At 29.4% G+C, this 21,894-nt stretch overlaps 1 protein-coding gene across 1 annotated transcript; it reads right to left on the reverse strand.

Moving 5' to 3' along the window:
• Positions 1-1,797: 1,797 nt before the first annotated feature.
• Positions 1,798-20,593, reverse strand: DMAP1 (DNA methyltransferase 1 associated protein 1). The gene is made up of 9 exons (XM_014427068.2): positions 20,464-20,593; positions 19,820-20,030; positions 14,350-14,513; positions 9,182-9,400; positions 8,667-8,780; positions 8,264-8,455; positions 7,524-7,665; positions 5,899-6,053; positions 1,798-2,222 (listed from the first exon to the last, which is right to left on the reverse strand). The coding sequence occupies exons 2-9, from the start codon at positions 20,025-20,027 to the stop codon at positions 2,082-2,084; spliced, it is 1,335 nt and encodes a 444-aa protein (XP_014282554.1). The 5' UTR covers positions 20,028-20,030; positions 20,464-20,593; the 3' UTR covers positions 1,798-2,081.
• Positions 20,594-21,894: the final 1,301 nt, after the last annotated feature.

The raw sequence follows: 21,894 nt of genomic DNA on the forward strand, positions 1-21,894 counted from the left end.
AACTGCAGAAACATGAGTTTGAGTATGTGAGAGAAGATATGTGTTTATTTACAATCTTTACAGATTGGCATGAAATTGAATTAAAGGTTCTCCTGGGCCTCCTTGTCATGATCCATTTTCAACTGAAAAAATTCAAGTAATACTAAACCACTATTTAATAGTTATCAGGATGCATTTGAATTTAGTAATCATTCCTTATAGATTAGTTTCTGATGTGTGGATATATGATAGTTATAAACTGAAATTCCAAATTTAGTCATGTGAATCAGAACTGACTTGAGCCCATTAACATGTTCATACAACTGTCTCGTCTATTCTTCACTTGTTGTTTCTTATTGACAATGCTAGATAATTGAATAAACAGCCCAAATCATATCAGGCATTGAAAGAAGAGGATCCTACAAGAGATGAACAAAAGGATTTATTGGCTATTCGGGAATTATAAACCTGTTCAGAAATAGTAATCTAGTTGGGTAATAAAACGAAGGTTATTATAAATCAGTTATGCAGATAAGACTGACCCATCCAGTCTTAACCTACGGTAAAGAAGCCTGAGTAATCATTAATGCATGCTAAAATAGGTTTTGATCTTTAAAAAAAGCATTTTAGTAAGAATTTTGAGTCCAATAAGGGAGGGCAATGTTTGGAGAAGGAAGAAGACAATTCAATAAAACAATAAGTAGTTTATCATTTGTCAACACTGTTAGTCATAGTCCTTCAATGTCCTTAGAATGAAATATGTGGTTCTTATATACTGGCATTTACATGCAGCATATGTGGATTGCACGCATTATAATAACTAAAAATAAAATAGTGAATTTCTTTTTAGGGGGTGCTGGTGAACACAATATCAAAATTAATACAAATAATATATTTATCAAAAGTAATCAACTTGATACAGGTATTATACAATAAAACAATTGAAAATATAATGTACATTAATTACATATGGTACAAAATAATAATTTTCATTTAATTTAAAAAATCAAAAAGAAATCTATGAGATCATCATAATTAAAAATCACACAGCATAATATTAATAAAAACTAATATTGTATTAAAAAAAGGTTTCACATAATTTTGATTTCATGGTATATTGTTACTATACTTTGGCTCATTAAAACACATACTTAGGATTTGGAAACAATACCATGAATAAAATTGAGAGAACTAACCCATTAACAACCACAGTTACCACCCAGTAACAGAAATTTAGCACCATTTTTCAAGGTCTTAGAAAACCCTATCGAATCACAAAGACCATTATAAAAGAATCCAATTTTTTTAATAGCTCCTCTTATCATATCAACATTTATTATCAGTTGTTAAATATGTTTGGTTAAAAACATTTGAGGTTTAAAAATACATTGACGAACAACCTAAGTTCTTAGAACAAGCATTTTATTGATTATTTTGTTGAGTTCTTCTAACCTTTCCAGAAAATAACTAAATTGGAAAATAATCAGATCTAGATTAAAAATCCTTTTATTTTTGATATAGGAAATCTCACCTAAAATATTTTATTCAATTTGGACATCATTACATTGATTATTAGACTTTTGTATACTGAATTCATGGCTTGCAAATGGAAAAACACACATTACTGGATAACTTGAATTAGACAAAATATTGTACTAACTTATTTAACAAGTCAGTCTGGAGAGTCTAAAAAATTTCCTGGACTGAAACTTAGCCTTTAGTGGACAGTGCAGAAGAAAAAAGGTTTGCATATTAAAACTGCAAATCCATCTTCAGAACCATGAGTAAGAAAAGTGGAGTAGAATATTGTGTGCTATGTTTTTTTTTTTTCTATTTCAGATTTAATTTAAGAACCAACAAGTTATGATTATAAGAAAATATTTTACACTTTAATTTAACTTAATTTTTTTGTGTGATGTCCATTATTTCGTAATATTAAAAGAAAGATAAAACATGCAATAGTTAAGGGCATTAATGGGTTAATTCAAAATTTCTATAAGTATTTCCATACTTAGAAAATGGGTTAGTTTTGTTAGCTAAAAGTTGGATTGTTATGTGGAATCTTCTACTTAATATTTAACATTTGAAAAATATAGTAACTTCTATAACATTATAGAACACTGTTGTGAAGTTGATGGGACAGCGACATCAGCATCAGTTTTTTGATTCACTGTACTCGCAACACTAGTAGTAGCAGGAGTAGATGATACCTCAGTAAATAAGCCCTTCGGAATCACCAATGTCTGAAAAAAAAAACTAATTAAGCATGAGAAGTATTGGACATTCATTTCAATCCTCAAAAATAAAACAGTAACTTATCGATAATCACAGATAATTAATCAGTAATTTCTAGTTTGTTCTATTCAGCAAACATCATAGTCATATAATTAAGTAAGAATTTTAATTAGCGTTAACCATATTTTCAATGTGTAGTCTCTTGCAGGATTACCACCATTCTGCCACTGATTTAGGAACCTGGATATTCCTAGTCCATAAAAAAATTGAGCGAGTTGTCAGTAAACGGCTCACATGCACTTTGACTTTTCACTCCTTATGAATCATTCTCCTCCACCTTATTCTTTTAAGGGCTTGGACAATCCCCATCACAGGCCATATGTGGGCTGGAAGAGCCTTAGGAGGGTCTTACAACATATATTTTAGAGATGATATAACAATATATATCCTATTCTAGAACTATTTTCATATCTTATCTATCTGATTATATTTGCTGATTTTGGGGCGCTAGCTGAAAGATTTTCATAGGTAAATGCATAATAAAAGTAACTTAAAATGCACTTTTAAGTAACCTTATTTTCCAGGTGGGACTTCACTTTTTGGGGACAAAGGAGAGGGAGTGAGCCACAATTGGTTCAATTTTTGGCTTGGTCCTCAATCCCCAGACTATGGGTTGGGAATCATTGCCCTATGTAAATGAAACCCATAAGCATGTAATAAATAATCAATAAATAGAAGTTTTATAAGCAGCAGTTGCATACGCAAATCTCATGCATATGACCATACTGTTTCTGATTAGGTGCTCAACTTTTCAGCGAGCAGCCCTGAAGAAGGCTAGAAACTCTAGCCGAAACGTCGGCACATTAAAATAAGTTAGTCATACTTATTTGTGTTTCATTGACCGCACCCCCAACCATCTTCTTCTCATTCATACTGTTTCTGACACCCTATTTACCAGAAATAGCCAGTTGGTAGGAAAGAAAAGGGTTAACTTGTAGGTTACCAACCAATTCTCTAACCAGAGTGGAACAGTTGTGATTCATTCCTTGGGTCAGCTATGAAATAAAGTTCAACCTGCCCAAGCAGGATTCAAATTTGACTTGAGATTGCTAAGGTGACACCTTAAAACTCTCCATATTGATGGTGGTAGGAACCAACCATCACAGCTCCTACCATCAACCTACCACTGCATCATCTAGCTCTGAACTGCATATAAAGCAATATTAATGTTTATCATTGATTTACCCTCATACATTCCAACACTAAAACAGTGGCATGGACTAAAAATATCTAGATTGGAGGAAGATAGTTCAGGTGGCGGTCAATAAAGGTATTAAAATAATAAAAGAAAACTATTTATTGTTAATAAACGTTTGGCCCCACTTGGCAGGTCTTCGTCAGGGCTGATAAGAATGAAGTTCTGCTACCAACATCGTTCTTATCAGCCCTGCCAAGTAGGGCGAAATATTGGTTAACAATAAATAGTAATGAATGTCAGATTATTATCTTTATAAAAAAATAAAAAACTGCATATTAATTTTTATGACAAAAATTATATATTTTAAAATTTTATTATATCATGTCATATTATAGGTGGAGGAGTGTTCATTGGAAAAAAGCCTAGTTCAGTGAACCACTAATACACACAAAGGCGTATGGATCCATGTTTGATATTGTTCAACCTATTTTCAACAAAAAAAAGTTTCATTAAAATTGGTGATTCCACGTTCATACCATCTTGTTAGCCCAGGAAACAATAACCAGAAAATCTGGAATAGAGACATACAGAATATTTTCAACATAAAAGCCTGGATTCAACATATACTGTGTCTGATGAAAATACAATTATTCACTACAGAAAGATTTGATGATGTGTGACAGAAAAAAGTTGTTTATAATAGAGAAAAATATATAATTTTCACCAGTACAAACAAATAAATTGGGGATGACAGTAGCAGCATGGTAACCCACCTGTCTGCCAACCCAAAGCTTACGAGTTCAAGTCCTATTCAGGATTTTTTCAAGCAAATAATTATACAATACTCACTCACAGCATCCCCCTGGGCATTTGGGAGGCCCGTTAGCCAATGGGTGGCACCCACAAAAATAGGCGTGGGAGTGACGAACCCACCCTATGAAAACAACATCATGAAACAAATATTTCCTAAGTACATCGTGTGAGACCTTGGAACTCCATGGTCTGTTGCGCCAATAATAATAATAATTCAAAGTTGAGACAGTTTTGTATAGATACTTAAAAAAAATACAGTTTGATATTTTAAAAAAAGTATAGTTTGATATTTTATTTGTAATATAATTTAACAGTAGTATTTTGTCCATTTGTTCAATGGACTAAACACAAGGTGTCAAGCGAAGTTGCTGAAGAAAAGCTCTGACTTTTCCATACTTTTCTTAAATTTTCTCTAACCATTTCGAATCTATAATACTTTTTGATTTTGTGCTTCTGTGCCAATTTAAAAAATATCTATAATACTTTTTACCTCACTAAGCATTCATTAATTAATAATACTTATCTATTTTTCACATTAATTAATAATACTTATCTATTTTTCACATTAATTAATAATAATTATCTATTTTTCACAACTATTTTTACTTATTAACTGCAAATATCAATTGTTAATACAGATAGACTTTAGATTGAGATAAGAACTTTTACTGAGTTATTTAATGGACACTGAAATTTAGAAAAACACCAAATTGTTATACAATGGTTAATTATTTCAACAATAATTTATAAATATTGATATCCATGTACATGTCTAAAAGAGTTTGCACTTTGAACAAAAAAAATTATTAGGATTGATTATTTTTTAAGGTGAATAATGATTCCATGATATAATGATGGCTGAGGTGGTAAACATTTATTTGTTAAGCGCATAGAAATAAAAACATAATTTAACATCAAAAAGAAACCTTCCAAAAAATAAAATATAGAACAAATTAAAAACAAAACAGTCCTTCGATATAAGCAAAATTAAAGTTAAAAAAATCAAACAAAAATTACTAGTTACAATTATTACAAATTGATAATTGATACTTCTCACAAAAATACACATTAAATAATGTAATTAAATCTCTTTACTGCCTAATTAAAAAATATTTAAATTTTAATCAATATACATGGCATTAACACTGTTAAACAATCCCTATAATGGTTAATATATTTTCATAATAAAGAAGTTTAAATAAAACAAATTAAGCTTTGTATTGTTTTGTCCTTGATATGTTGAGTGCTAGGTTTTTTTTATTTATTTCCAATAGTTGGGTAGCAATGATGAAATTAGTAAATATGGCAAGTAAAAAATAAATAAAAACTACAAGGTAAATTGTAGTTGGCATCCTAAGTTAAGAACAATAACTATGAGTTATGTTGTAGTGGTACATTAACATGTTAATTCTATATTTTGCATTTAAATAGAGCCCTAAATAGCCATGGATATTTGATAATCCAACATCTTTTTGGTACCATATTATTTGAATTATCGAGATTGGACTGTAATTCAAACTCTAACCAATTTGCACCATTTGAACAGGAATTCTCAAAGACAGGAAGTTAATATGTTAGTGTGATATCATTTCTTCTGAACTTACACAAATAGTTTCGTTTACAAATGAAATTGTTGTAAAAAGAAACAAGTTTAGAGGAGAAACAATAAATACCTTTCCTGGGTCAGCTGCTTCATATTGATGACGCAGAGATTGCAATTCAAATTCACAATTAGACATGGCTATTTTCAGCTCATGTAGTAACAAAAGATCACTTCTTAGCTCATTAAAATGCTGACAAATCTCTTCTGTAGGAACTGGATTATTATCTATAAAAATAAAATAATAATTAAATTAAATATGAAAACCTAACAATTAATTTTTTTTTTTGCCAATTGAATAAAGTATACAAGTAATAATACAAATAATGGCGAAATAGTACTTATTCTTTTTAAAATGTCCTATGATTTAAATGATACTTGTACAGAATAAAAGCTTCATTATTATACGACAATAGGAACAGTTAATTACACCTACAGCAACCTAAAGCTGTTCACAAATGACTAACAACCTAGTTAAATAATTAATTAATTGAGTGTGGATACAACTAATTGACTAAAAATTCTTAACAGAATTAATTCTTGATGAATACAAAGTAAATATCCTTGGACAAGATTTTCATTAACCAAATATTAAGTACATTCTATCAACTTAAATTGAGGTCTTCAGTTTTAAAACATGATAACTGACATTGAAACTTTAACAATATTAAAATGTTTTACCTTCAACCAGGGCCCTGTTTCATAATAAAAGCTAATAGTATTAGTCCAAAGTACAAGTGTAGAAATTAGTGTGGTAATGATACTAATACTTATTTTTTTTCATGATAGGGATGACAGTTAGTGATATTACAGGAATTAAAAAATACTAAAGTACATGTTACTATTGTACAAATCTGTGTAATTGAATTAAGATAAATCTACAAGACTAATAGTATTAGTTTGTACTTTATTATGAGACAGGGCCCAGGAGTCACCTACCATAATTTAACATTAACATCATTCTCCTAAAACATATTTCCTAAAGATTCTTTCAACAATTTATTTATTTATTTTATTTTGTTACGCCAAAATATGAGGCACTTCGGCCATCCATGCTCGCACAGCCCAATATAATTTACTGTTTTGTCTTTTCTTCAGTGAAACTAGTTCTTACATCTTGTAATAATGGACAAGTTTCTAGATGTACTGATGTCAATTCTTCGAGCTGGCAAAGCTTGCAGAGTGGGCTCTCATAAACACCAATCTTCAATAGACGTTTTGACAGAAAATCATGGACAGTCTACACTCTGTCTTCTCGGCAGGTTCCTTGGTATCGGTTCCACTAACAAGGGTGCCCGTGATTTAAATTCTGCAGCTCTCTCGTGCCTCTGTCCAATTACGAGTATTTTATTCACCTCAATCGTTCATTTGGCAGAGCTATATGGTAAGGGAATGTTTGGTTGGGACCTGATTTTCCTCTGCCCATTGATGGATGTTGCTCAAAACTCAGTTTAAGCAGTTTTCAAGTCCTGGTAAATCAGTACTGGTGGTCCACAGTATTAGATCATCTGCATTCAGCAGGGCATTTATACCAGGTGTTTTGTAAATGAAATTCATAATATTGAAAATTTATGAAATCAGCCTTGAAAAAGCTGGTGATGACAAAAATATTGAAAATATATCAAATTTCAGTTACCATGTTTTATGACCGAGCGCATTAATTATAACAAATACAATTAAGTGGAAATATTCTTTTACCAATATTAAACTCATTCAACAATTGTTCAATAGCCTTAGTTTTCTTCTGACCAATGTTAGCAGGTAATTTCATTCTCTGGGATCTTAATGTTACGCCACTACCTTTCATGTCAGGAAACTTGATGCCAGAGAGTTCTCCTGACTAGAAAATAAAAATTTTATATAAACTATTCTGAAGAAACATTGATTTAACTGAATAACCAATATAAAATGATAATGATGAGTTAATTGCTGACTGTTGATTTTTTATGAGAAGATGGGGGTGCAGTCAGTGAAGAAAAAAGAAAGTTAAACTTAACCCCAACCATCTTCTCATATAAAAACACACACACACACACACACACATACATAAATGAATATATTGAACTAAGAATATTCTTTAAATATTCATAAACAATACATTATTAGTTGTTCAAAATAACAACTAAAATTAAATCAATGATGTAAGCAGTTAATTAAAGAAAAGAAAAATAACATATTTTGTATAGTGTAAAGAGAAGAAAAGGCAAGTATATTTTCAAATATTTTTTAATGATTTTTCTAATTTAAAAAAATTGACTTCTGACTATAATGATTGAATGGATCCATGAAGTTTCTGTCAAACCATGGTTACCATCCTGACAAAATCCACTAATTTCTCTTAAGAGAAAATTTAAAGTGTCAAATCCAGATTTGAATTAGATTCAAAAAGCATTGAAAATCAGTACTATTTTTTAAAAATTAAAAATGTTGCACATTACCAAATTATCCACTTTTGGCCTGGTCTGAGGGGGCAATTTTTTCCTGGTAAATTTTCTTTCTGTTTTCTTTTGTTCGGTTTGGCTGTCAGCAGCAGATATCAGTTTTTGAAGATCCTGTGTCTTCCTGTCTCTTTCTTTTTTTCTAGCTTCTATTTTCCGTAATTCATTTTGAAGCATCATTTCTTCTTCCACCTTCAAAATTCAAAATTTCATAATTAGTAATTGTATTTTTATTGATTGAGCTAATATCAACATATACTTATATCAAACAGTATATTTTATAATAGATTTAAAACATTTCATACAAATCATAATATTTATTTCAAGTTTCAGAATTAAAAAACTTAAGATATAACTGGGTTATCTACTACATAATATATAATTTTTCAATGTTTAAAGTTACTTGTTCTTTAGTTCTGCTATAAAGTCTTTCAAGTTGTTCTTTCCTCCTTCTTTCATGTTCTGCATCAAAATAGTAATTTTTGGCTTCTGGAGGATACCCTGGTCCTGTTTTGAGCTAAATAAAATTTAAAAATTTAATAGATCATGATAGCTTTTAACACTTATGAAAAAAAAATACAGTAAATATTAATTTTATTCAATAAAACAGGTTGAATCATAATTTTTGGTTCAAAGAGGTAACAGAAATTAATTTTAAGCGGTAACAGAAATTAAAGTTAGTTAAATATATTGATTAATAGTGATATTTTTAGTTGGGATCAGTCAAAGGAATCAGTAATAAATTAAAATATCTGCGAGATTGATTTCAAAATGTAATTTATTTAAAAGAACTGTGATTTCTTACTATTGATATTTCACAAATCTATAGTAAAAAATATAATTTTTTTTCTCCAAAAAGGTTTATCTTATATTCTATGCAATGCCATAATTAAATTATAAAATAAATACTAAAATCACCTTCGAGAGAGAAGTGACAATTGAATAATATCGCTCCTTCAAATCTTCAATTGATCTTTGCTCAAACTTTGAACGATCCCATCTGTCAGCCATAACAACAAACCTCAAATCGAATCGACGAGCCAAGTCAAAGAGATGGTCAGTTTCTTCTTGAGTCCAACTATCATGTTGTAGATGAAGATTATACTCTGCATCTGTGTAGAGTGGTATTTGAACTTTCTAAAAAAAAAAGAGTAAGGATTAAAAATCAAGAAAATCTCTAATCTCGTTCTGATTTCCAATGTTTTTGATTTCCACAATTTTTAATGGCAACACACACATACGCACCCGAACAGATTTTCCCAATTTCCTACAATATCTAAACTAAAATTATTAGTTAGATAATTTACACATTACAAAATTTTTCCAATGCTCACTTATAAATCTGGCTAAGAAACAGTTTTGTTACTACTCCCTTTAATAATAACTTTGGATGCTAAAATTAAGCAGGAAACCAACTTGTAAAAAATATTAGTAGCATTATTTCAGAGCATGTATGTAAATCAGAGTATTATCATTGTATATGAAATAATGAAGAGTATGAAATTGAAAAAAAAAACGTTTTATCAAAAATAGGTGCAACTTTTTAACCTAACAGAATTGTTTTTGTCTCCATACCTTAGCATAACAGATCAACTGATAGTTGAAAACCTTTGACAAAAGAAGGAATTTGTAAACATCCAAATTTGGAGGAAAACAAAATTGGTAGCAGATCTCAGTAAAAAAGGGATAACACAAAAAAATGGAATGGAAGAAAAAAAAGAAGGCAATGTCAATAAGAAAAGAATATATATATACTGAATATATTTGGGGGAGGGAGAAGGACTTCTTTATACATTAATAAAAAATTAACTTTTCTAATAAGATATGGAAGAAATGTTATAACCCAATGATTTCAGCACCTAATGAGTCTTCACTACTTCAGTCCACCCTGAACAGACGTATTTCACATGTCGCTTTGGTCTCCTCTCAAGGATGGATAGTCCTTCATCATCCACTCCCCACAGTACATTTAGGATTCAAAGGTCAAACCCTTTTTAGCTTCCCTATTCAGTTTCATTTGTTTAAAACATGATTATAGTTCCTTAGTAAACCAACATCAATTCAATGAAATATGTAAACAATTATTACCTATTTATTACAGATCCATTTAATATCAATTTCAACGACCAACAACTGAATGAGATTAACAATATAATATAAAATCTAAATTAGAGTCCCTAGTTATATACTGGTTTAAAATAATCATAAATTAAATAGGAAATACTTATTCAATACAAAGTTTTAGAAATAAAAATAAATTGAAACATTTTACAAAATGAATACATCAAAATATATAACCTTATCATTTGAATCATTTAAAGCATTATTCATGTTAATCTCATTATTATTCAATCAAAACAAAAACAAAAAAAATGATAGAATGAGATTATAAAAGTACTATAGCAAAATGGAAAACAAACTACATATTAATAATTTCTTATTTCATAAAAATAATTAACATAAGCTTTATGAAAACAAATTACTTTACTTTTTAATTAACCAATAACATTAATTCATCAAGGTTCTATTTTGAAATAAATGCAAAATAGGGCACAGGATTTTACAAAAATTCATTATAATAGCAATAAAAAGTCCTTGTTACTGATTAAAAATATAGACAAGACAATAAATACCTACAAAATCCTTACAAGATTAACTAACCATTTTTGGTATTATTAGCTCAAGCAGTATATTATACTACTTCGGGCAATCAATAGAATCATAAACCCATTCACTTGCATATGTGGCACTATGTCCCCCATAGCGACATGACCTCTTGCAACATTCACCACTAGTCATCCCGGTTTTATGCAGCCACATTTCAATTTCAAATCACAAGTATGGGCTGGACCTCTTCAACTACACCATATGCTTTTATGAAATTGACATAAAACTGATGAACTCCATCATTGTATTCTAATTTTACTCAAATATGGATATAAGAAAAATATTTGACCAATGATTAAATAATTTTATTTAAAACCACATTGATACGTTTCAATAATTCCCTCAGCAGATTCTTTGATCTGAATAGTGAGATTAGCATAAATATTTTAGAACATATTGGAAATGATATTCCCCTATAATTATCACAATTCATCAGCAGCTTCATTTTTTAAAATTGGAATCTGATTAAATTTGCAGGGCTTCATCAGGGCAAAAAAGATACAAAAAAAAAAAGAAGAAAACTGAGAATATTACAACAATAAGATACAATAAGGTATTTTAAATTAGGATAAATATTATGTAAAAATAAAGTGATAAGAAATTACATATAAATAAAAGGAAGGAAGACATAAAATAGTATCAGTATAAAATAAACTTGAATAAATAATGATAAGAATAAAAATAAGTAACAATGGCAAGAGTAAAATTTTTTTTAAAATACGTAAAATATACAGTTAAAAAAGTACAGGAGATGTACATAAAACAAAAACAATACGGGGAAGAAAGAAGAAAGAAAAAAAAAAGTAGAGATTAAATAAACGTCTTGAAAGAATAATTATAAATAAAAAAATAATAATGATATTAAAATGATAATAAATGAGCAAAGAACAAGTGAGGACAACCTACTTGTTCAAAGCGAACGGTTGAACAGAAGGCAACAATGAAGTGGAAGTGGGGAGGAGGTACCCAGCCGTTTAACGGCTATATTTCTATTTCAAATACGTCACGTATACAGGAAGTAGTCATAAAGATATGACGAAAAATGAAAAATGATAAGAGAAAGATACAGAAATATGATAATAATAATAACTATAATAATTTTTAATTTAGGAATAACTAAGTAAAATTAGAATGACACATATCGTTACTAATAATACGAGATTATACTGAAGAAAATATAGTAGGGTAGTTAATACAATATAGGATATAATAACAATGATTGTAAAAGAAGTAACTAATAATAAGTAAAAGTAAATAAAGAGTAGTATTAAAAAAATACAAAGAAATAAGTAAGAAAAATAATTAAACAATGATAACAACTGTAGTATTTATATATATCGTGAAATAATCATTTATCTACACTTATAATAGTAATAGTTAAGATAACAGGAGTAACATGAATAATATAAAGTGAAATAAGGTAATTTAAAAATCGGAAGTGAAAGTTTACAAAATAAAATAAAAATATATATAAAAGTACAAGGTGAGATGTAAAAAGAAGTACATAAAAAGATTAAAAATAAGTAATAAAGTATAGAAATAAGTGAAAAAATGTGATGGAATGTTAACCTTATAGGTGATGATAATGATAAGTGAAATAAGTTAATAGAAACATGTGAAATAAAAATTTACAAAAAACAAAACAAAGTAAATGTGAAAGTTAATAAAACATAGATGAATAAATATAAGTAAATGTAGCGATAGATAATATAAGAGATAAAGAGATAACAAACTGGTGAAAAAACAAAAGTATAAAAGAAAAATGTTTGGTGATGATAATAAAATGAGTGTAAAATTATTTAGTCTTAATTAAGTTTAATATATGGCTGTATGTATGCGAGATACAGTTTTTATCAATTTTGTGTAGGCGTACAACGGTTGATGTAAGAGTTTAAAAGTTTGTTTATGATGTGAAGTGGAAAATCATTTGAAAGCAAGATAGTCTTAATACGGTGAATGTTTGTGTTTTGGTATTGGGGATCGGATAAGGAAAGGCAACAGCGTATGAGATTTTTGTCAATATTAATTTATTGATGGTGGGGGTGCTGAGAAAATCACATATATCTCAACATAAATTATCTACAACTTCCCACAACTCACTTTTCACTCAACTTTTATTTCACTTATTTCTATTAACTTATTTCACTTATCATTATCATCACCTATAAGGTTAACATTCCATCACATTTTTTCACTTATTTCTATACTTTATTACTTATTTTTAATCTTTTTATGTACTTCTTTTTACATCTCACCTTGTACTTTTATATATATTTTTATTTTATTTTGTAAACTTTCACTTCCGATTTTTAAATTACCTTATTTCACTTTATATTATTCATGTTACTCCTGTTATCTTAACTATTACTATTATAAGTGTAGATAAATGATTATTTCACGATATATATAAATATTACAGTTGTTATCATTGTTTAATTATTTTTCTTACTTATTTCTTTGTATTTTTTTAATACTACTCTTTATTTACTTTTACTTATTATTAGTTACTTCTTTTACAATCATTGTTATTATATCCTATATTGTATTAACTACCCTACTATATTTTCTTCAGTATAATCTCGTATTATTAGTAACGATATGTGTCATTCTAATTTTACTTAGTTATTCCTAAATTAAAAATTATTATAGTTATTATTATTATCATATTTCTGTATCTTTCTCTTATCATTTTTCATTTTTCGTCATATCTTTATGACTACTTCCTGTATACGTGACGTATTTGAAATAGAAATATAGCCGTTAAACGGCTGGGTACCTCCTCCCCACTTCCACTTCATTGTTGCCTTCTGTTCAACCGTTCGCTTTGAACAAGTAGGTTGTCCTCACTTGTTCTTTGCTCATTTATTATCATTTTAATATCATTATTATTTTTTTATTTATAATTATTCTTTCAAGACGTTTATTTAATCTCTACTTTTTTTTTTCTTTCTTCTTTCTTCCCCGTATTGTTTTTGTTTTATGTACATCTCCTGTACTTTTTTAACTGTATATTTTACGTATTTTAAAAAAAATTTTACTCTTGCCATTGTTACTTATTTTTATTCTTATCATTATTTATTCAAGTTTATTTTATACTGATACTATTTTATGTCTTCCTTCCTTTTATTTATATGTAATTTCTAATCACTTTATTTTTACATAATATTTATCCTAGCTTAAATTACCTTATTGTAGTAATATTCGCAGTTTTCTTCTTTTTTTTTTTGTTTCTTTTTAGCCCTGCAAAGTGGGGTGAAACGTCGGCAAATAAATAGTTGTAAACTATTTTTGTTTCTCTTTTGACCGCAACCTTGACCATCTTCTTATATATCAATTTTTACGGTCAACTATATATACATATATATAATTTTATTAGGTTGACAAGTAAAGGGATATTACTATTACCAGGAAATTCTCACCTTATTGAAACGAGCAAAAGGATATTCTTTTGCTTCATCACAAACTCTTCTCCAATGATGAAAAACAGCATTATCTGTACGAGCAGGATTAGTAAAGGGCATCCATTTCCAAGGACGTACTTTTTTCATCCCAAGATTTGCTTTCATATTTTTATAGCCTTGGCCTAAAAAACATACTATACTAAAATACCAAAGGATTCAGAAATAAGTAAAACTATAACATCACCAGCCAACAACTATTTCATTAACTGCTAACAGGAAATTTCACAACTGCCACCAAAATTAAATACTCCTAACTGAATAGTAGCTAGAGCTAGAAAACCCCAAAATGATTTTTAATAGCATGAGGATCACATAAAGAATTTCTTGGCCAATTTTCTTGTTGACATTAATAATTTTTAAAAGTAGATGAAAAAAACCAGAACCACTGTAGCTCATTAAAGAACTTGTGATCTTTAGTATTTGATAAAGAAGTATAGTTTCTAAACCTATATATACAAGGATATGCATATCGAAGGGTAAAAAAAAACGTATGTATTGCTAGCATCCACACCCAACTGCAAGGTTTTTCCCTTAATCTATTTACGGATCACGTACCAACATTATAGAGGCTGGGTTTGCTCTCAGGAGAATTTCCTGACCCCAGAATCACAGCTGCTAAAACAGAAAATAAGTTTTCTGTCTCAGATGGTATTTAAGGATAGGCAAACAAGTGAATTATTGGAAAGGAATGAAATTGTGAACTAACAGTTGTAGGTTTGAATTAATTGCATAAATACAGTAAAAGAAAACATACTGAGAGGAAAAAAAACTTAACACTGAATTGAAAGTAATTTGAAAAATAAGTGATATAGAAAAAATAATGGATGATAATAAATGTGTGGTAGCTGGGTGATGAGCTGAATAAGAAAATTTATATATATATGTTTAATAGGTTGTTAGCATGAGGCAAGCATCATAACTAGTCAAGAACAGGAAGAAGAGTAAATTAGCATTTTACTGTGTAAAGAAAGATAAAACAAAATGAAGTATTTATAGCAGTGGTGAAGGTTCCTATAGCACAAATCAGAAAAAAATCAAATTAGATATTGATTCGATAACCAAAGCTTTTCAGAAAGACATAATTTATGTAACAGTAAAAAATAAAAAGTACTCTTTCCCAATTCCATTTAATTGTGTGCTAAAATATAATACTATTAAAGTAATTTGTACCAAGAAAGATTCAATTCTGATGGTAAGATACTTGAAGGTTTAGAACTAGTTAGGAATGAGATATCTCCGGTTAATCTGGAGTATATAAAAGAAAACCTCCAATATTCATTTAACTCATATATTAGGTAAAAATTAAAATATAATACAAAACTTAATACATATGAAACAAGTATGTTAATATCGTTAGTAAAATGATAAAGTGATATATCTGAAAATTTCTTAGAACATTGTGTTTGAATTATAGTTGAAAACATTAATCAGACTAATTAAATGGAAAAATGCACAATGCATACACCTACTAGTTTTCAATTCAAACACATGTTAGAACAGACCTTTCATTTAAGTGTTTTTCATTATTCTCCATTACATTTTAGGACTTTTATATATTTTTCATGATTGCAAAAGGTAAGAGAAAGTAAAAAAAAAAAAAATGTATAAATCTAAGAACATTTTAGCATTCCCTAAACTAGTATTTGGTGTCAGTAATGATGGAGTGCCAAACCAACTCCTAGAACTAGTACTTAAAATGGAGAAAGATAACCTATGTTTGACATAGATAATGAGAACGATTACACGAATACCTGGGAGCAAATCAAAGTTCGTGAAAAAGACTATACACAAAATAAAGTGACACAGATACATATTACGTTGATAAAGAGGAAAGGAAATCTATTCTCAAACAGAATATCTGTGAAATGGAAATACAGTGCCACTATGACGGATTTCTCCCAAATAGTTTAAAAAATAACTAATTAATAACCAATCAGTGAGACAAATATCTCAAATTTACCCCAGACCATGCAGGTGAAAATTCAAAAATTTTCCCAGACACCTTGTATCAGTATATAGTAATAATATGTATTTTAATCAATATATTAAAAAATTCATTCTGTATCTTTTAATGTCTGCTCAATGAATAATTTGTTGATATTAAATGAAGTTATTAAAATGCAGGATCTATACAGTTGATACAACAGTGTATATACTATAACTCAAATTTGTGTGATTAAACAAAAACTAATGCTCTTTGTTGTCACTACCTCAAACAGAGTGATATCCAGAAAAATTGTAGGTATAATTATAAGCAGATACAACTGCCTAGTAATAGTAACTACCTTTCATGTTCGAAGGTATCAATCCTTTCCCCCAGTCTATATTCCCTTTGTTTTTGTTAATAATCTTTATGCAGATGTAGAGGTAGTTGAGAAGAAATGTTCAGACCGAGTTTTGTTTGCATGATTAGTGCCAGAAAACCTGGTTTCATCGGAGAAATTCAAGCTACAGCTAAAATTATTTATGGAAAAAGAAGCAGCATGGAAATACTTGTGCAAAATTTATCCTGAGTCTACAGGGACCAAAGTCAATGTTTCACAAATAACCTAATTGCTTCAAAAGATGAAAACTAAACTTAAGAAGAAAACTGATGTAAAAAGGACATACAACAAAAAATGAAATTAAAAGACTGGGAAGTAAAATTGCATTCAATATTGAGTGAAGTATAAAATTCTGTTCTTATTTAAGTGCCAGGAAGTTGTATACCAGGAATATTTCAAATAACATTTTTGAAATCACTAGAAAAGGGTGATCATTCCTGTCCTACTAACTACTTGTCATATGATCAGTAAAGAGAAATCCACTCAAGCAGCTACTTCTATCTTCTGTTAATCTCTATTCTGAAAGCCTGGATCAGCAGAATAACATACAAAATATTTCCATGTATTGTCTTGGAGAAAGTGATTTTCCACAAGTTTCATCGGTATGTGAAGAACTTTTGATGCCAAAAAATCTATATTTCCTGTTTCAAAGTGCATCAACACCTTCCATCTATTCAAAACTTTTCATTCATCTTCATCTTTCACTGTAGTCCTTCTTTCTCTTACATGCTTAAGCATTGCCATTTTTAAGTTGACTAACAACTAACAAAGTGAAGAGTGCCCCTTCTCAGACTTATAAAAAAAATGTATAACTATACACAGGTGGTTGTAGCTTCTCTTACATCAAATTAAAAAAGAAGTTATAACTATCTGTTCAGGAAAACTAATATGCAACTAAAGGGGGTTGTAGCTATTTTTTAATCATACTAAAGGAGATTAAAACTTAAAAATACAAATATGATAGCATCAACGATGTTTTAATCACTTCACTCATCGTTGTTATAAATTAATAGTTTTATTTGAGATGGATCTCTCATATCTATAGCAACCTAAGATCCAAAGTTGGCTGACTTTTTACAATTATATTTTAGCCGTTGTAGTAAAATGTGTTTGTTTTTATCTCTTGAAAAATATTACTAAGAGGACATGTTTATAACAAAGCTACACAAGTACTTACATTATGAGGAGGTAATGTCAGTGTGGTGAGATATAGTTGATAACTATTAACCTCTAATATAAAATAGATAATTTATGAACACTTCCAACGGTAGTCAGTAACTCATACTGAGAGTAAACCAGTTGTTTTTGATATATACTAGCAAGACATGAGTATCCGGTAGTTTCAACAATAAATTTCCAATTCCAATAAATTTATATTATTAGTACATGGAGAGGTTATTTAAAATTGTTTGAATCAAAGTTAAATTCCTAAGTACTCTATGAAGGATTGGAGAGTGGGAATCCAAGTTAAAGACAGATACAATGAATGCTCTTTATAACTAAGCTTATTCTAGAGAATTTCTCACAGCTACCCAAGGCTTTTTTTCACATTTAATTCAACTATTGACATGGTAAACAATGCTTTCCCTTATCTCATATTTTTTTATTCTAAACTATAACTTTGATAAGGTAAAACATAAGGCCTGTTCCAAAAACCACTTTTGACAATCAAAAACTGTCAAAAGCATGTGCTGTATGGTTTTTCCATTTCAAAATCTGTATTATGCTCCTGACAATTTTTGACATTTAAAAGTGGAAGTTGGAACAAACTTATAATAAGTAAAATAAATAGTAACATACAATTGTACAGTAAGCACTTTTATACAACAATAATAAAAATTGTTCAATTGAGCCAAAAAAGAGCATAAAAAGTAATTTTTTCAATGTTAAATTCCAGTGTATTATTCCATATATCGTGAATTGTATTAAAACATGTTACTCAATGGAATATAATGTGCAATAACATGGAACTCGAATATATGATTTTTAAAAGCCATCTTGCGGAGGAGGGGCTTCGGTTTGTTCTTACCCTCCTCCCACCACAAATCGTGACTTATTTTGATGAATCACAGATAAATTTATAAATGAGACAATGACCTTATTGTGATGCAAATGTCTGTCAAGGATTGAGTAAATTTGAAGCTGAGGAACAAAAGACACAATCGCACTAAAAGGAGAAATATAAATTAATTACATCGCATTTAAAATATAGACTAATTATTAATTGGAGTATACCATTTTATAAGAAATAGTTATATCAATGGAACGGTTGCACCAAAAGATATTGAGGTTTATTCTTTAAGAACAGTCAGAAAAATTTGATTTTCTTTGTTATTAATCATGGCTGTTTGCTCCTCAGTTACTCTTATGTCCATGCACTGAACGCTTCATTTGTTAGGTAAAAGTCAATTATTTTCTTATTTTTAAGAGAAGTCAAATTTAGTATGACAAGCCTTTCCTTTCTAATAGACTAATAAATTATTTTTTTAATTGTAAAGTTTTTTACACTATAACTATCAACCTTTTACAAAATTAATTTCAGCTTAATCCTTATAAAACTTATCGTTTTCTTGTTGTTCACTCTAGTATGTTAAGAGGTGGAGTGATGTACCAATGAATAGTTGAAACCAGTATTATTTCCAAGCTAATGCCCCACCACTACAAGTGTATCAGGGCACCTATCAAAGAAACCATCCCTAATTCTGTTAAAAAATAAATTAATTCTATGCATTTCACATTGTGAAGTTATTATTTCCTACTCGTACTAATAACGCCTTCTGTAATAATGTTATCCGTAAACAAAATCTTGAGGACTGTGTCCATTGGAATAATAGTAAACGTCATTTGGTTCATCACGGATGTGATACCATTAGATTGAAAATCATTTTAATTTTTAGTTTTCATGTTTTTCGACATTTAAATAAATAAAACTCAACTGGACAAAATACGGTATGATTTTGGACAAGTTAAACATATATTAAAAACATATTCATAGCGATCAACAAAAATATAAAATAGACTATTGAGTGGTGGTACTACTGTCAATATTACATGACATTATACATTGAGGTATTGAATTTATATAATAAAACACGTTTTCAGACCTGCATCAGTAGGAAACAACGGTGGTGCATCATTTTTATCACTGTACAACAATGCATAAACCTCACGGGCCATCCCTTCAGGTCTTCTAGGAGCAGATTTTGGAGCGCCAAAAACTTTTTTCTTTTTTTCAGCACCTACAATAGCTTCCTTGGTAACCTCAGTACCCTGGGGTTTTTCAATATCTAAAATATCTCTTACATCAGCCATGATCTGAAATCATAACATATAATCATTGTATATTTAAAATTTACAAAATTACTATCAAATATTTATAACATATACTTAATTAGAAACACTTTGTAACAGAATATATCCTTTAGACACACATTCTAAATAAATCACAAGACCCTACTTAGTTAATCTAAATTCAATATTTTAAACTAAGATTCTTCTTAATTCTATATAAATCAATATCATAGGAGTAGAATATAATCATAATTACAAGGATATAATTTTAGAATGAATAAATAAAGTACAATCTATGAATATTATACTGTGAAAAACAAAAACTAAGTGATTTAAAATTAACATTAAACTATTCTAAATAAACATACAATGCGTAAGTGATAAGTAAATAAAAACAATTTAGTGTTTCAGTACATACATCGCATGTATAATCATTGTAATTAAACGCTATACTTACAGTAATGTGGATAAATAACAAAATATACAATGACAGTTCGTCAAACCCGGTAAAGTATAAAGGCTTGAGTGATTATGACGCCCGAATTCGTAGATGACTCGTTCAAAACAAATAATGAGTTTCCTTTAATTTCTCAACAATAACTTTCCACAACAACTAATGTTTATTGCTTATACATTGTTGAGAAAGTAAAATTTTGTATATACATATATAAGAATATATATAAATTACGGTAGGTCAAGTGAAGAAACTAAAAACAAAAGAAAAACGTGACAAGAAATTATGCACGCAATGCCAATGTATATACAGATTTATACTCTCTTATTATATAATCTTCTATATATACCTTTAGCCTATGTTTACACAGAGATATACAGTATGTAGGTACTATGACAGATATCAGGTGTGATCATACATCAACTCCCCACTACCAGTTTACGAACAATTCTCGCAAACTTCACAAAAAGGACAAGTATTGTAAAATGAAATATATAATTACAAAAACAAAAATAAACCCAGCTCATTGTGATATTAAAAATACAAAACAAATATACTTTTGCCTAAATAAAAAAAAAAAAAAAAAACCTCTCACACATCAACATAATACTATCATTTCCACTGTATTTACTTTTACCAGCACTGATTATACACATGTGTGATACCTCCACACAGAAAACAACAACAAAAAATTAAGAAAGAAAAACACTTTCAAAAATAATAAAAAACATACGTAATTTAGTTACATACTATGAGGGGGAGATGACCCTCCAGGCCCCTCCGGTGTCAACATGATAGGAATTTTCAATTGCTGAACATGGACTATCCTCCGTTTTCTTGGTTCCCGTAAACTTTCAATTGTGACATTATGTTGTCTAAGGACAATTACCCAAAATGGACCTTCATACCGTAGTAACTCATTTTTCCTATTAGTCACCACTTTCTCTTATTATATCACGTAAATTCAGATTCTATCACAACACACACCTGGACTTTTCCCTCTTAATGAGCCCCTGAACATTCTCCCACAACTTCCTCAGAACTATGGCATTGTTAACGATGTCTTCTTCAGTAGCCGTACCTCTGAAGTTTCTGCGACGCCCCAGAAGAAAAAAAAAGGATTTCAAAAGGGTAGAATCCAGTGACCGCATGGGTCGACCGGTATGTCGTCTTTAACAACTGTATTGTATGACGCAACCACCCTTAGCATCGCTTCGTCTGGTTCTAACCCCTTATTCATGTTATACACTCGCAAGTGAGTGTTATGGAGCCTCTTGATCCCACTCCTGCTCTTAGGATGTCCGAGTATATTATAGTGCCAATGAATCTCCAACAGTTCCATTCCTTCTCTCAGAAAATAATTATCAAACTCTCGCCCCCATTTATAGAAATTAGGTCTGGAACATCATAGAACTGAAACCAGGTACGCAGTGA

Source organism: Halyomorpha halys, unplaced genomic scaffold (genome assembly GCF_000696795.3).
Source record: "Halyomorpha halys isolate HHAL.00 unplaced genomic scaffold, Hhal_1.1 Scaffold617.1, whole genome shotgun sequence".
NCBI classification, from domain to species: Eukaryota; Metazoa; Arthropoda; class Insecta; order Hemiptera; family Pentatomidae; genus Halyomorpha; species Halyomorpha halys.